The sequence below is a fragment of the Populus trichocarpa genome, chromosome 8 (assembly GCF_000002775.5).
Source record: "Populus trichocarpa isolate Nisqually-1 chromosome 8, P.trichocarpa_v4.1, whole genome shotgun sequence".
Lineage (NCBI taxonomy): Eukaryota > Viridiplantae > Streptophyta > Magnoliopsida > Malpighiales > Salicaceae > Populus > Populus trichocarpa.
The window spans coordinates 4,935,077-4,949,421 of record NC_037292.2 but is presented as its reverse complement, the minus strand read 5'-3'; the positions used below and the strand labels follow the sequence as shown (position 1 = coordinate 4,949,421).

The 14,345-nt window shown below is 35.5% G+C and overlaps 1 protein-coding gene across 1 annotated transcript; it reads right to left on the bottom strand.

The window, feature by feature from the left end:
- Positions 1–5,970: 5,970 nt before the first annotated feature.
- On the bottom strand, positions 5,971–12,903 carry LOC7460658 (conserved oligomeric Golgi complex subunit 1). The gene is made up of 6 exons (XM_002311238.4): positions 10,603–12,903; positions 10,219–10,413; positions 9,452–9,732; positions 8,778–8,957; positions 8,427–8,604; positions 5,971–6,722 (listed from the first exon to the last, which is right to left on the bottom strand). The coding sequence occupies exons 1-6, from the start codon at positions 12,808–12,810 to the stop codon at positions 6,549–6,551; spliced, it is 3,216 nt and encodes a 1,071-aa protein (XP_002311274.2). The 5' UTR covers positions 12,811–12,903; the 3' UTR covers positions 5,971–6,548.
- Positions 12,904–14,345: the final 1,442 nt, after the last annotated feature.

The following is a 14,345-nucleotide window of genomic DNA, read 5'->3' as shown; positions in this document are numbered from 1 at the left end:
AGTCATGATGCTTCGATGGCTATGAGAGATAAATTGATGCTTAATAATTAATAAAAGTTGATGAAAAATGAAGTGCAAGATATGGTGCGTGCAATGACGAGATCTTTAGTCGAATATAAAAAGGCAATCTTTAATTAGTTGCATCTGAGAAGAGATCTAGTTGATTGAGCTTTGATGATTAGTGACAACCAAGATTTTTATACGAAGAGATCTGCAAGTACAAGAAAAAAAAGAAGTGAACTTCACAGAGATAAGTTCGGAGTATAAAATGATTGTCCTAATTTAAGCTAAGACAAGGATTTGTTAAAATATATAAATAGGGTTTGAAGTACAAACAATTGTCCTAATTTGAGAAGGAAGGTAAACCTTGTACTAATCAATTTTGGTTTGTAGTAACCAAAATCCTAGGCATGTGCTAGAATTCAAGGGGTCATGGAGATTTTATTTTTATTTAAGCAGCAACCATGTAATTAATATTTGTGTAGGCCATGAAAAAAAGAATCGGTATGGTATTTTCTTGCAAGATATATATATATATATATATATATATATATATATATATATATATATATCTTTCCAAGGCAAGCTAGGTAGCCGCGGATCCTTGAGATTTAAGATCTTCGGATGGGATGGAACGGAAATTGAAGGGGTGCTAGAGGTGTTAGGCAAAACACAATATTATCTCCATAACTATGTACACACAGCAAGAGAGCTGTACGTACCATTACATGAGTGTGTGAGAGAGAGACATGGTAAAATGCTTGAGCTTATTTAGTTAAGAAGCTATGGTGACTGTTAAGCAAAAGGCATTTCTCAGAAAAAACAGAAGACAACTGAGTAAGACAAGAAGGACAGTGTAAGAGAGGTGGGTGTGACAAATAAAGAGAGACCCCCAAGAAAAACCCTCTCTCTCTCTCTCTCTATCTCTCTGTATGCCAGAAGCATGAAAGGCCGTTGCAGAGGAAACGTCAATATAGAAAAACGAGTCATTTATTACACGTATATACTGTAATACAAGAACCCAAAATCCAAAGCAAAGCAGGGATCGTCAAGCTCAAGCACGGAATAGATGGCAATTCAAGAGAAATAACGCAGAATTAAAGAAGGCATGCAAACATATGCAAGCTGCCCTGCTTTTAACCATTTTAATAATCAAATCAACTGTGTGATTCTCAAGAAAAGATGTAGTCAAAAAACAATATATTGTTTGCATGGCAATGATGACGTACTTTTGCAATGATGACTTCCCTTTAAATGCTTCCCCAGTCCCCTCCCTCTCTTTCTCTCTCATATTCAACACAGCAACTACTGACGCATGCATATGGGTGTGGTGTGGATCGACTGTGTCCATCCTACCCATGATGTACATGCATGATGCGTATGGAGGGGCCGCGCCATGAGCATGACTTCTTGTCTAGACATCAATATTTGGGTTTTCTTTTTAAAAAAAAATATCACAATAAACTTCAAAATACAGAGAGAATGATACCGTTTTAAAAAATTTGATGAAATGATATAATTTAATCTTTTCATACTTTTAATATGCAACATTTATTAAATATTATACTTTTAAAACTTGATATTTACATGTCGCGTTTCACAAATGAGATATTAATTAAAATTTAAACAGACTGAATACATAACGATGTATTTTATGACAGAAAAAACCATTGATGCCCTCACTTTTCTCTTAAAAAAATCATTAAACACTTAAATTTTGCCCTTAAATCAACCAAATATTGAACCCATCTTAGTCTTTAAGTATCTTTTGATGTTTTTGTGTTGAGAATTCATCGTTCGCTTTGCTTCAACCACTGTTGTCGTTGCTGCCCCAGCCATTCTTGTAGTCCTATAAGGAAGTTAAACATACTACATTGCTATAAATTTATATATAGTTTAGTTGAAATCGAATAATTATTTAGGTTGAATTTAGGGTTTATGGTGAGTTTAGAGTTTATTGAATCAATGATAAATTAGTTAAAAATACACTCGATTAGATTTTGTTTGATATAGTTGAACATGAAAACAAGTTGAATTAATGATGAATTGATTGTTTCAATTAATTATGTGTTGAGTTTAATTTAGGTTAATTTGCCAAATTAAAGATTTTGTGTATATTGTTGGAATCGGCTAATAATATAGCTAAATACGCACACAAGTTGACGCAAATAGAGTATAATGTATTTGCGTGGGGGAATGTAAGTGGTATTTGCATGGGGATATCATAAAAGATCATATTCATTTGAGATAACAAAATTAAAAGAGTCACACATATGTATTTTGACTTTTGTCCAAGATAGATAAATTAGTTATGTTTATATATTCTAGGATTACTTGAATATTGTTTCATTAAAATATTTATATTCATTTTGTATGTATACATGTTATTGTGGTTTTGATTGATTGTGGTTATTGTGGTTTTTTTAAGCGTGATAAAATTTTGGGTATAGTTCCTATATAGAGGAAACCCTGTCAAAATTTTAATAAAATTATAAATATTTTAACTCTCTAAAATTGTAAAGTAAATAAAATTTCAGATCAATGAAAATTATGATTTTATAAAAAATTTTAGGTTTAAAACGACCCAAAACCTTATAGTAATCAAAACGGTCTGATCGTTTTGACTACAGTCCAACCGTTTTATCAAATATCCAGTAGTTTCTCAAAAGGATTTCCTTGAGAATGTCACAGTTCTAAAACACGACATTTAATTAATGTCGCATTGTGAATTGTGATATCAATTGTACAATTTAATTATATTTTGGGTGCTAATTTTTCTCAATTTATCACAAATATTTTTGTCTTGTAATTTTTAGTTTTGGGTGTGTAGCTACAAGATGTAAAATAATCTCAATACAATAATTTAAATTATTAAATAAAATTTTAAAATATAATTTATATTATTTTCTAATATAAATTAATTCCCATATAAAAGTCTATTTACAGTAGGCACCATGTTTAATCAAATGGGGGGATTATTGTGGTTGACTCTTCAATATCCAGGGAACAAGTCAAATTGATCAGGGACCTGTAACTCCTCCAAATAAAGGTGGTGATTCGGCTTCTTCACCAGTCTGATCATAAGTAGGTCATCATTAGTACTAGTATTCATGTTGTCGAATCCCTCGTCGCTATTTATCAACCCTCCTTGACAGGCTCAGGAAACAGATCAGAGTAAAGAAAGAAACATCTAAAAAACTAAGAAGACTCGTGTCTGTGAACCCACGAATTTCAAACACATCATGTCTTCTCCCTTGAAGGGATTAAGTAGCTCGAAAAGGCCCAAATCCCTCCTGCAACAAGTCAGCGAACATATCAAGCTTACATTTAGCTACGTTAGCCATTATCACATTAATCGAGGGGGGGGGAAATGAAAGGAAAGACGCAAACATACACGGTGGGAGAAATCGGTGGACCTTTTGGTTGCTGCAGTAAAAGACATTGCTAAAAAGGATAGTGAAAACCTAGAGGAGTGGAGGGTTTGTTAGACTGCACAAGAGGTGACGGAGTGGATAATTCATGAGGGGAGGTGAAAGGGACGGTTTCAAGGGTAGGGGGATATCCCGACAGAAGCACGCCTAACGATACCAAAATAGGGTAGTGAGAGCAGGAAGAGCCTTTATAAGCTTTCGCATTTATTTCGGGTTGTCCCTCTGAGCCTCCCTCCAAATCCCCATGCCACCACCCATCATGCAAGATTGAAGATGTGCGATTGGCCCTACTCGATGCTATGGCATTTATTGGACAGTGCCAACACCATGACCCCTTCCTTTTTACACTTTATGAGATACGCAGAACAAATCAGAGGGAAGGCATATGAGCATGACTTGACTAAACCTTTCTCTTGACTATTCTTTTTTCCATTCCTTCTTGGAGTTTGGCATTTGCACTCTTCCCCATGCTCTAACATGTTGTAGGCATACATACATGCAAATGGAAAGAGAATTCAAAGAAAGAACAAAAGAACATTTTCAGTCGTAACATCTGTTGCCCTCCTCTCTCTCTCTCTCTCTCTCTCTCTACCTCAATTACGTGCTCTTTGTCCCCCTCCTCTCCTTTCCTCTCCTCTCCTCACTTTGAAGATATCAAATTAAATGAAAGAATTTCTATCCTCCTCCTCCTCCTCCTCCTCCTCCTCCTCGGCTCCACAAACCAATACACATGACTAGCTAGTCTTATGATGGGTGTCCACGTATAGTCTTAAGTCAACATTATGCATTTCTTTTCTTTTCTTTTCATGCTCATACACCTCAATTTTTTCACAATGCACTTGTAATTAAATGACGATTATTGCAGTATTAGTCCTTAATTGACAACATGCACGTGTGGAGCATTTACCGAAGCTCGTCAAGATGGTGGATGAATACACTTAATGTGCATGTTGAAAATTCTTTAAATATGTATACTATAATTGTTAGGTCTGTCACAAGAGAAATACTTGTGCACACGATCCTAGCAATTTGCTCAGAACTTGAACTAGACGCTAATAAGTTATCCTTTGACCATGAAAAATATAGTTTCAAATATTTGCAATTAATTAGCAGGTCCACTTTTCTTGAGTTATTTGACTTAACTGTCGATGTATACAAAAAAAATACATTTAAAAACCCTTCAAAATAAACCTAATACAAAAACACTTTTAAAATTCAGGCTTGGTATTCCAAACTCAAAATACAGCAAGGATTCAAGACAAGTGAGCTCGGTTGTGGTAGTCCGAGCCGAACACCCTATAGCTATATGCATAAGAAAGAGACAATGATATGTTTTAAAAATTAATCGTCAAATCTTTGCAAGTGACCAGAGGCGCTCATGGACCGCTCGAAACTCATCTCGCTGGAGACTTGGTTCCAACTTGTTAAGATATAAGAAATTTATGCCTGTCTATTTTAAAAATCCTCTATATAAATGAACCAAGCTTGGTTTTAGTTAAATTCTGCTGATTAAAATTCGTGAATTAAAGTTAAAAGCAAGTTTGTTTAAGAGAGAACGAATTTCATAAGCCTGTGTGGAAATTAATTTGAAAGGATAAATAAATAATTTATATAAAATGTAATATGTGATCGGCGATACTCTTTTTAATATGTTTTATATAGTTAAAAACTGTAAATATAATTTATTTAAAAATTCATGAAATACATTATGTTTATAATACTTTTTATGAGCTGAGTATATGAGGCAAGCATGGGCCACATGTATTACGGACCATCCTTATGGAGATTAGGCCGAGATGGTTGCACCATACATGGTACTAAAATTGCGGTATGCGGCGGATTTTGAAGTGGAACCGCTTTCTTGCATGACGGTGGCCGTAGTTTGCCGGCCCTGCTGTATGTTTCTTTTTACGAGTTCTTTTTTTCTTTTTAGCCATCGGACATTGGATAGTTCAGGACTATACCTGGACCTTTCTATATTACTGTATGCTCCTCCATGGCTTAATCTTGTGAAGGCTTCATTATATGACCCTCCATTGCTTAATTTTATGAGGGCTTCATGCTGATTATGTTTCTCTGGGCATACTGGCCTCTTCATCAATAAAATTGTTAAATAAAGCAGAACTACCACCACATATATGCAATAGAACACGGAAAATTTTCAAATTATTTGTAACCTGTGAATCGATTCTCAATATAATCTCTAACTAAAACTTACTCAGATGGAGCATGAGGCTTCCCTCCATTCAGCACCTTTTATGCTGGACTGGGAACAGCAATTCAGCAACTCCTTTCAATTTCTTCTTCTTTCTTTTCTGCTCAGCAAAAAATATATCACCTTGAACGCAAAAGGAGTAAAGGAAAATTCCAGAAGAAAATGCACGGTATTTTTCTTTGAGAAAGCACAGGAATATCTTGCCAAATGTAAAAAGCATAAACAAGCACACAAATCTTAGAAGGAAAAAGCAATCAAGCAACACCGGAAAAGAAGCCAGCGGATGATAATCTAAATAAATTCTCAACCACAAAACTTAAAAGCTTTTCATCAGCAAAACCAATGTTTTATACCGTTTATTCCAGTTGAACAAGAGTCTCGTTAAACAAATACAAAATCTATAGGGACAAGCCAATGCAACAGGAGGAGAATTAAAGCCTTCACCGGAGAGAGACTCTTAAACCACTGAAACACAAACTATGAACCAAGCTAAGAATATATTGCTAGATATTCTGCTTTACATCCTCAAAAACCTCAGCATATATCTATGACATCAGTGAAGGAAATAGTCAGCGGAGACAATGGTCTCTCTGTACAAAGTAACATCATGTATAAACCAATCACATTTCTTCATACCCAGTTGGGTTTTTATTGGTTTCTTTCTACAGTATAGACTGGCGAACAAAATACCTACTTTTGATTCCCGCTGGATCTATTCAAACTTCCAGGTGCTTTTCTTTTTCTTCACATATTACCATCATTCCACCATTTTATCCTGTACTCTGTCTCTCCATTTCATATTGATTTCTGCATCATATCATGCATAGAATGATACAATGACCGAATTGCCACACATTCTCATCACTAATATAACATGTGCAAGTAAATTAGATCACGGGAAATCAAGAGTCTGATCTGGTAGCTGTGAATGATGAAAGAAGACCAGCTGCTTGGACAGGTAAAATATCACCAAATGTTGACATGGCAGCTGCCGATCTGTCCTTGAATATGCCTACTTGCCCATCCGTTAACATAGATCCCAATTTTAAAGTGCTCTCTCCAAACCTGCTTCCAACCTGGTCATTATGAGAAAAAAATGTTATCATAATGTTAGCTTCCCAGACAACAACATTAACCTATGTTTGTCCACCAAAAACTAAATCAAGAAAATGCCACAACGAAGGGGGAAAAAGCAAGCCATCCCTCAAATTTTACATAATCATACCTGCTAGAATCCAGTCTATATTTACTCACTATAATCAAATCAAGAAAATAAGCAATGGCGTAATCATCATTGATAACTTTATCTGTGGAACTAATAGTATTAACTACATAGCTTATGACTGTTTGCTTAATTAAGCTAGAATTTCTTTCCAGTCTCTCTGCCATTTCTAAGAGTGGTATTTGTCTTCTCTGCTGAAGTTTGAATGCTACTACTTCCCAATCCCAAGCATAAATTCTTATTGCAGTTCCCAGGCCTTACATTGGTTGTCTTTTTCTTTTTATTTTAAGGGCACATGCTGTCAGAATGCTTCTATCCTGCAGCTTCGTGGTTTTAATAGAGTATGGAATTGCCGGTAAGCTATCAGACTTCAAAGAGGCCTACCAAAAATCATGCTCCACATCTCTACAGGAACAGAGTCTGTTTGTTAGGAAGGATGGGTATGGAGGAGGAATCAAAGAGTAAACTAGGAGAATGGTGAGGAGAAAGGATGCATGTAAACCCATCCATCTAGTTTTTTGGCTGACAAAAGAGGGAGAGGACTGAGTCCACTTCACCCACATTGGATGGACTGTCAAAACAAGTGAGGAAGGATAGGATCTTTCCTTTGCTTCCTTAGGTCTTCATCCATCATGCCAAATATGGAATTTATCCCATCCATCCCCCTATAACCCCTCCTAAGAAACAGAAACAGGTCTGATTAGAGAGTTATCACCACCCTTAGCAAGCACAACTTTCTTTTGTTGGTAAAATACCTTCTCTCATAAAATTTGACTGCTTTAGTCATTTCCGCAAACTTTCCTTTTTACTACTTCTGCACCCATGCAGCTGATTACAAATCTAAACAAACTCCATATAAGCCCCCACCTTGAAGTAAAAATTCTCCTAGGTAACCAAGTGGACTCAAGTCACTTCTCCACACAAACTATCTGTTTTTCCTTGTCCTAATCATGTATTAGGCCTCGAATCCAAACCTTTTCGTAACAAACCATTACATCCTTGAAAAGAACACGACGGCTTTCAATTTTTTTGCTAGAAAGTAGCCTTGACTAATGATTACAGCTTTTAGTAGCCATTTCAGAAGCTGAAATTAGACCACTTCTGCATTTCTGATCCAGCTAGAGCTATAAGCCCTCAAGCAAATCTTTAAGCTTTGAATCCATAGAACCAAAGTGCATCCGAACCTCAGTTGAGCATACAAGACACTGTAGACAGCACTACCAATCATCTACAGCCATCATAAATCAAATTAGATATTTCACTATTCTCCAGAAGATATTTAATTCACCAAACATGGCACTTCTCCTTTGTGTCATTAAACTTCAAATCAAACAAAAAAAATGCTATTTCTGCTAATAATTCATTCTTACATAAACCCAGTATCAGCTACATCTACAAAATTATGCTCTCATAATTTAATAACAACTAGGCTTCTTTTCTTCCTCTTCTCAGTAATATAATAATTGAAAAGGAAAATAAAATTCAGGGACACTCATCTTCTGAATCTCAGACCTGTCTGGCCATGATATAGAAAGGCAAAAAAAAAAAAAAGCTTTACCTGCATGAAAGACTTCAAAATTGGTGTTGCTACACCAAAACTAGAGTTTTCATCCAAATCAATATTTCGAGAAAGCTCTTCATTGGTATAAGCTTTCCAGGAACTTCTAGAAGAGATATCATCTGAAGTTGCTTGAAAAGAAGTCTTTGTTGTCCCTCTTGAAGACAATGCTGGCGTGCTGGACAAGTAAGAAGAAATTAGCTGCATTGGACAACTAAGAAACTAGGAGAAAATACCAATTACACTTGAAATAATTGAAAAGGTTATTCAAAAACAGAAGACACTGAATTAATGTCATGCACAAATGTTTGGTGGGCATGATTTTCAAAGAAATGTGTTTAAAACATCAACCTGATTGGAAGGTATTTAAAGCGAGGAACAGTACAACATCTCATGATATTTGACTCTGGATTGGATGGTAGTTTTTGCATAGTATCAATATACATCCGGTTTAGTTGCACAAAGAACCCCAAAAGGACAGCATGCCGCAAGTACGACTGCCTCTCATTCTCCCACAAGTATGGCTCATACCTAAACAAGTAAAAAATACAACAAAAAGAATCATCAAATCAGACAAAATATTCAATTATGCCATAACTCCTAATCACGATGGGAAAATGAACTACTACTTCAATGGTTCAAAATGCAAATTGTATGCAGAGATACACAAGGAAAGAAGTCCCCTGAGAGCACATCAGCGCACATGTAGAAGGGACAGCATGCAACTAATATCAGATTGGTAGTTCCCAAATTTTTATCATTAGTTGAGACCTTAACCTATATAATTTATCAGAGACCAGGTTGTTTGCTTTATGGCCTCAACACTTGACTTTATAAGGAGAATGCAAACTGTGACTCTTAAGCCATAAGATGGTGACAATTCCCATGAATGGATTAATCAATTAAGGGCATGCCATGTGCACAGAAATACACACAACCTTTAGACCTAGAAGACAGAAGCCCAAGGTTGTACTTATTTGAAAATTTTCATGCTTTCTTTTTAAATTAAGGATGAAAAGGCTTACGTAAGCCAGTCTATGGGATCAAGCCTCTGTGAAAAACAGTTAATTAACCCATCAATACGCTCTCTAAAGGCCGACTTCTTATGGCTTTGCTCCTGCTTCCGCCTGAAAGGAATCTTCACCCTTGGATTTCTAGATATCTCCTCATTAATATTGCAATCACCCCCAGATAGAACATCAGCAGCAAATCTCAGGTCTAACAGAATTTGAAGAACTCCTTTCTCTGACACTTGAGACTGATGAGACTCACTAGAGGAAAGGAAGTCCTCATAAATTTCAATAACCTGCAAGAAGTATACAGTCAGCACATGCAAAGACGATGGGAAATGCTATTGGTCAATTTTAAACTAAACCAGTTTTCTCTTGCCATCCTAAACCACCACTTAAAAAAATAGCAAGCAAGGAAAAAAAAATAGACCCAAAAAACCAGCTGTTTAACAAATTCTAGCAGTGTAAGTAATCACGAATGTTTGATATTTACAATGAGATCCAAGAAAAATGAATGATCAGCAGGCAAGGAAAGAAATTATTAAAAGATGAAAACACTGTAAAACAACACCAGCATATGAATATACCAACCTAGATTGTTAATGAGGAATAAGGATGAAAAAATGGCCTTATAACTTCTATTTAAATAATAAACAATAACACACAAAAAATAATAAAATAAGCTTAAGATTTAGAATATGGCTATAAATAACACATACATTACCGCATTGAAATAGAATTTGTGGAGGAAGTAAAATCAACAATCCAGCCCAGTTACATACCTTCTCCAGTAGTCTTGAAGCAAATTTTTGCAGAATTGATTTGTCCAGAACATGACCTCCAATTCTATGGATTTCTTCACATGCCCGAAACAGAAATGAGATGATATAGAGTGAAGGTATGGATGGTAGTGAAATTTTAATTTCTGGCTGGTTCTCATCAGATTGTTCTTGCTTGACTACTGTCTCTTCCCAGCCCTGCTCACATTCAGAGGATGACAAAGCTTAGCATGCTTGTAAACCAGATAAATTGTGCAGTGAACAGAAAACACAAGAACTATTTTCTATAACAGCACACATCCATTTAAGATGCTTAACAGAGATACAGAGAAAATCAAAACAAAATATAGGGCTAGAATGGTAACTTGTCAAGCAAACACTACATACCCTCAAGGGAGTTGTTGCCGATAATCCATCATCTTTTCCAAGATCCAGAGCAAGAATGGTTGAAAGCTCATCAGATAACCAGGATATCCATAAGATATGAGCTCTGATGCAAAGATCCCTCATGGTTCTGCCTAATTCTTCAAGTTTAGGACTTGCACTTTCATTTGCTCCAAGTAAAGCAGAGGCAGCAGATGAGGTCTGTCTTTTAGATCCAGTGGGAAATTGCCTGCCAGGACTGTCAGGGATAGGATAGTCACTAGCAACTCTAGATTGCCTCAATACAGATGGTAACTTGTCAAAAACTGCAGCCATAGTATCTTCGGCCCAAAACCTTGGAGAGCCCAGTATTACAGGAATGTGTTTTGAGTGGTTTTGAAATGCAAACAAAAGTCTCCCAATGTAAAGAGATTTGTCAACAACCATGGCAGGAGAAACCGACTGACCAACATTGTTAGCATTCCCCATTGTAGCATATAAACTATCAAGCTCCCTCTTGAGTTCTGTTAATATAGTTGAAATGCTCTCATAACACTTATCCTGTAAAAATGGTGCCAAATCATTTAGCCTGAGAGCTGCTTTTGGAGATTCTAAGAAACTGAGCAGGTCCTCGAGAACACTTTGACAACAACTGTCCACTGCATCTCTGATACGACTAACTTCAGGACCAAAGAACGCATTGAGACAACTATGAAAATCATTCTCTTCAGGCGACACCTTATGACCAGAACCTAGACCAGACTTCTTTGCATTGGGTTCAATAAACCAAACCCCACCACCAGTGCAAGGTCTGTTCAAGTATGCCTGAAAGTCAATCGGTTCACCAGGAGTCTCTCTGACTGCACAAATGGACTCTCCCAAATTGATGCCTCTAACCAAATCCTCAAATCGTGATGTGATTATAGTTTTCATCCTCTGAACAAAAGCACCTTCAAATATCTCATCCCAGAGATCCGAGTCATCTTCTAAAACTAACTCTCGGATCCTACTCCAAGGCAACTCAATCTCAGACCCAAAAACACTCTTGAGCCAATCCAAACTTCCCTCCAATACCTGCTTACTACCCATAGTCTCCCTAATCATCTTCTCAGCCACCGCAAGCTCTCCACCCGTGGCAATCGCATCAATCAAGAACCTCCCATTAATCTTACTCACAATCTCTCCGCCACAATCCCTCAACCAACTCAAACAAGTCCTGGCAATATATTCTTTATCTAGAGCAACATTCACAGACTCGAGCTTTTCCCTAAACAATTTCCACAATCTCACTTCCTCATCTGGATTCGGAATCCCCCCAAACAATTGGGAAGCGGGAGGAGAACCTAAAATAACTTTATAAAACAAAGGCATGTCATTCAAAACTTGCAAAAACAACTCTCCTACTTGTCCCACACTAACTTGAATTATCTTTAAGACTTCACAAAACACAAAAACGACAACCTCACCACTGACATTATCATTTTTTACATCAACCCAACCGAAACCCCCTAATTTTTGTGAAATCCATGACTTTCTGCTATCAAGAAACAAACCCAATACCTGATCAGGCTCCAATGCATCAATCACTGCTGCCGCAGCCAACGCATCCGCATAACCCCCAATTCCCAACCCTTGATCTGACAACCTCTCGCGACTTTTCTGTGAAATCTGCACTTTCAAACTCTCCACAATCTGCCATTGATGCTGCAAGAGTGGGAAATTCGACAAGATCTTATTATAATCACTACTCATCAACGTATTCTGCACGTGCTTTGCACGTGTATACCTCCCTGCTGCCTCCAAAAACATGAATTCGTCCAAGCATCCCCAGATATTCTCCGGGGTATCAACTAAATACTTGACCCGACACGCGATCCCATAAATTTTACCACGCGTAGAGCTAGGGTTTGTGAATTTGGGGGTTTCTGATAACGGAGAAGCAGAAAGGGAGCGAATGCTGATGTGAATCGATGCGATGTTATGCGAGATTGATCCACAATAGGATTTCATGAGAACGATAGAATCGGCCGAATCAATTAGGTCACGATATCGGTTACCGACTAATTGACGAAGCTCTTCTTTCTTTTCTTCGATTTGCTGTCGAGTTGCAGATTCGACATTGCGGATTTCGGATATGGTTTTTGAACGGAGTAGTGATTCGGCGTCCCGATAGCCTCCGCCGCTCAGCGTGGCGGCGCGGTCGTCGGTAGCGGAGGGTGTAGATACTCTCATTGTTTTGGATTAATTTTCCATGTAGGTAGAGGAGCAGTGTCAAGAGAAGAGACCAGGGTGGTGGTGTTTTTTTTTTTTTTTTAAGATCTGGAGGGATGTAAGATTTAAGATTTTGTTTGTGTTTACTATTTATAGTGAAACTGTATTTACTGAAATGACCCTATTCTGATTTAATTCCCTCCTTTTTTTTTTCTCTCTTGTGACGATGTAGAAAGTAAATAAGAAAACAAAAGGGTCTGAATTGCAATTATACATTGTAACTTAAAAAATTATTAAAGAACTTTAAAACGTGTGAGATATTCACTGTAGCAGGTTTGTGTTTTTTTTTTTATAACAGGTTTTTTTTAGTAGGTCTTTTTTTTATATATGTTTTTTTTTGCTTTTTTTTTAATTCAAAATTAATTTTTTTTTGTTTCTTTTTTTAAAAAAATTTTTGTTTCAAAATTATCTTTGCTAATTTTTTTAAATATTGTGCTGGTTGAAAATTTAACTATATAGTTTTTTTTTTAAAACATTGTAGATTGCTATAATATTCTTATACATTGTTTTCTTTTTTTTTATGATTTCTTTATTTTTTTTTTCAAAATGATCTTTATAGATTTTATTTTTTTTATATTAAGTTGGTTGAGAATTTAGTTTTGTAGTTTAAAAAAAAAAAAAAACAATATGGATTGCTACAGTGTTTCCCCTACATAGTTTTTGTTTTGCTGCAGTGTTTCTCCATATATTTTTAAAAAAAATTATCTTTATCGAATTTATTTTTTCAATATTGAGCTGGCTGATAATCTAGCTTTAGCTTTCCCCATATGTTTTTTTTTTGTTTTTTTTATTTTTCTTTTTTTCCAAAATTATCATTTTTTACATATTTTTTTTTCTTTCAGAATTATTTTTGTTGATTTTATTTTTTTACTATTGAGCTGGTTGAAAATTTAGTTTTTTTGTCTTTTTCTTTAAAACACTGTAGCTTTCCCCACGTGTTTGTTTTTTCGCTTTTGTTTCCTTTTTTGTATATTTTTTTTCATTTCTTTTACCCATAATTGACTTCTTTTGTTTTTTTTAGATAGCCTTTGTTGGTTTTTTTTATATATTGAGCTGGTTGAGAGATTAGCTTTGTAGCTTTGTTTTTTTAAAAAAAAAATACTATGAATTACTACAGTGTTTCCCTTACATAGTTTTTGTTTGGCTACAATGTTTCCCCCATATGTTTTTTTTTAAAATTATCTTTGTTAAATTTATTTTTTCAACATTGAGTTGGTTGAGAATTTAGCTTTAGCTTTAGTTTTCCCCACTTTTTTTTAAAAAAAAAAATTTCCCACATTTTTTCATTATAATTATAATTATAATAATTATTATATTGTATTACATTATATAACTGTTTTTTTCTTTTGTTTTTTCTTTTTATTTTTTTTAATGAATTTTTTTTGTTGATTTAGTTTGTTAATGTTAATTTTTTTTTATTTAGTTATCAGATTTTCATGATACGAATCTCGGGTTTGATGGGTTAACCTGATTTTACGAGTTATTTTTTTCATTTA

What these genes read in the sequence shown, in the direction of transcription:
- LOC7460658 (XM_002311238.4), bottom strand. Translation starts at nt 12,810, where the DNA reads ATGAGAGTATCTACACCCTCCGCTACCGACGACCGCGCCGCCACGCTG. An exon ending in TTTAAATACCTTCCAATCAG is followed by an intron (nt 8,605 to 8,777) that starts GTTGATGTTTTA and finishes TTACTTGTCCAG; the next exon opens with CACGCCAGCATTGTCTTCAA. An exon ending in TTTTGAAGTCTTTCATGCAG is followed by an intron (nt 6,723 to 8,426) that starts GTAAAGCTTTTT and finishes CATAATGACCAG; the next exon opens with GTTGGAAGCAGGTTTGGAGA.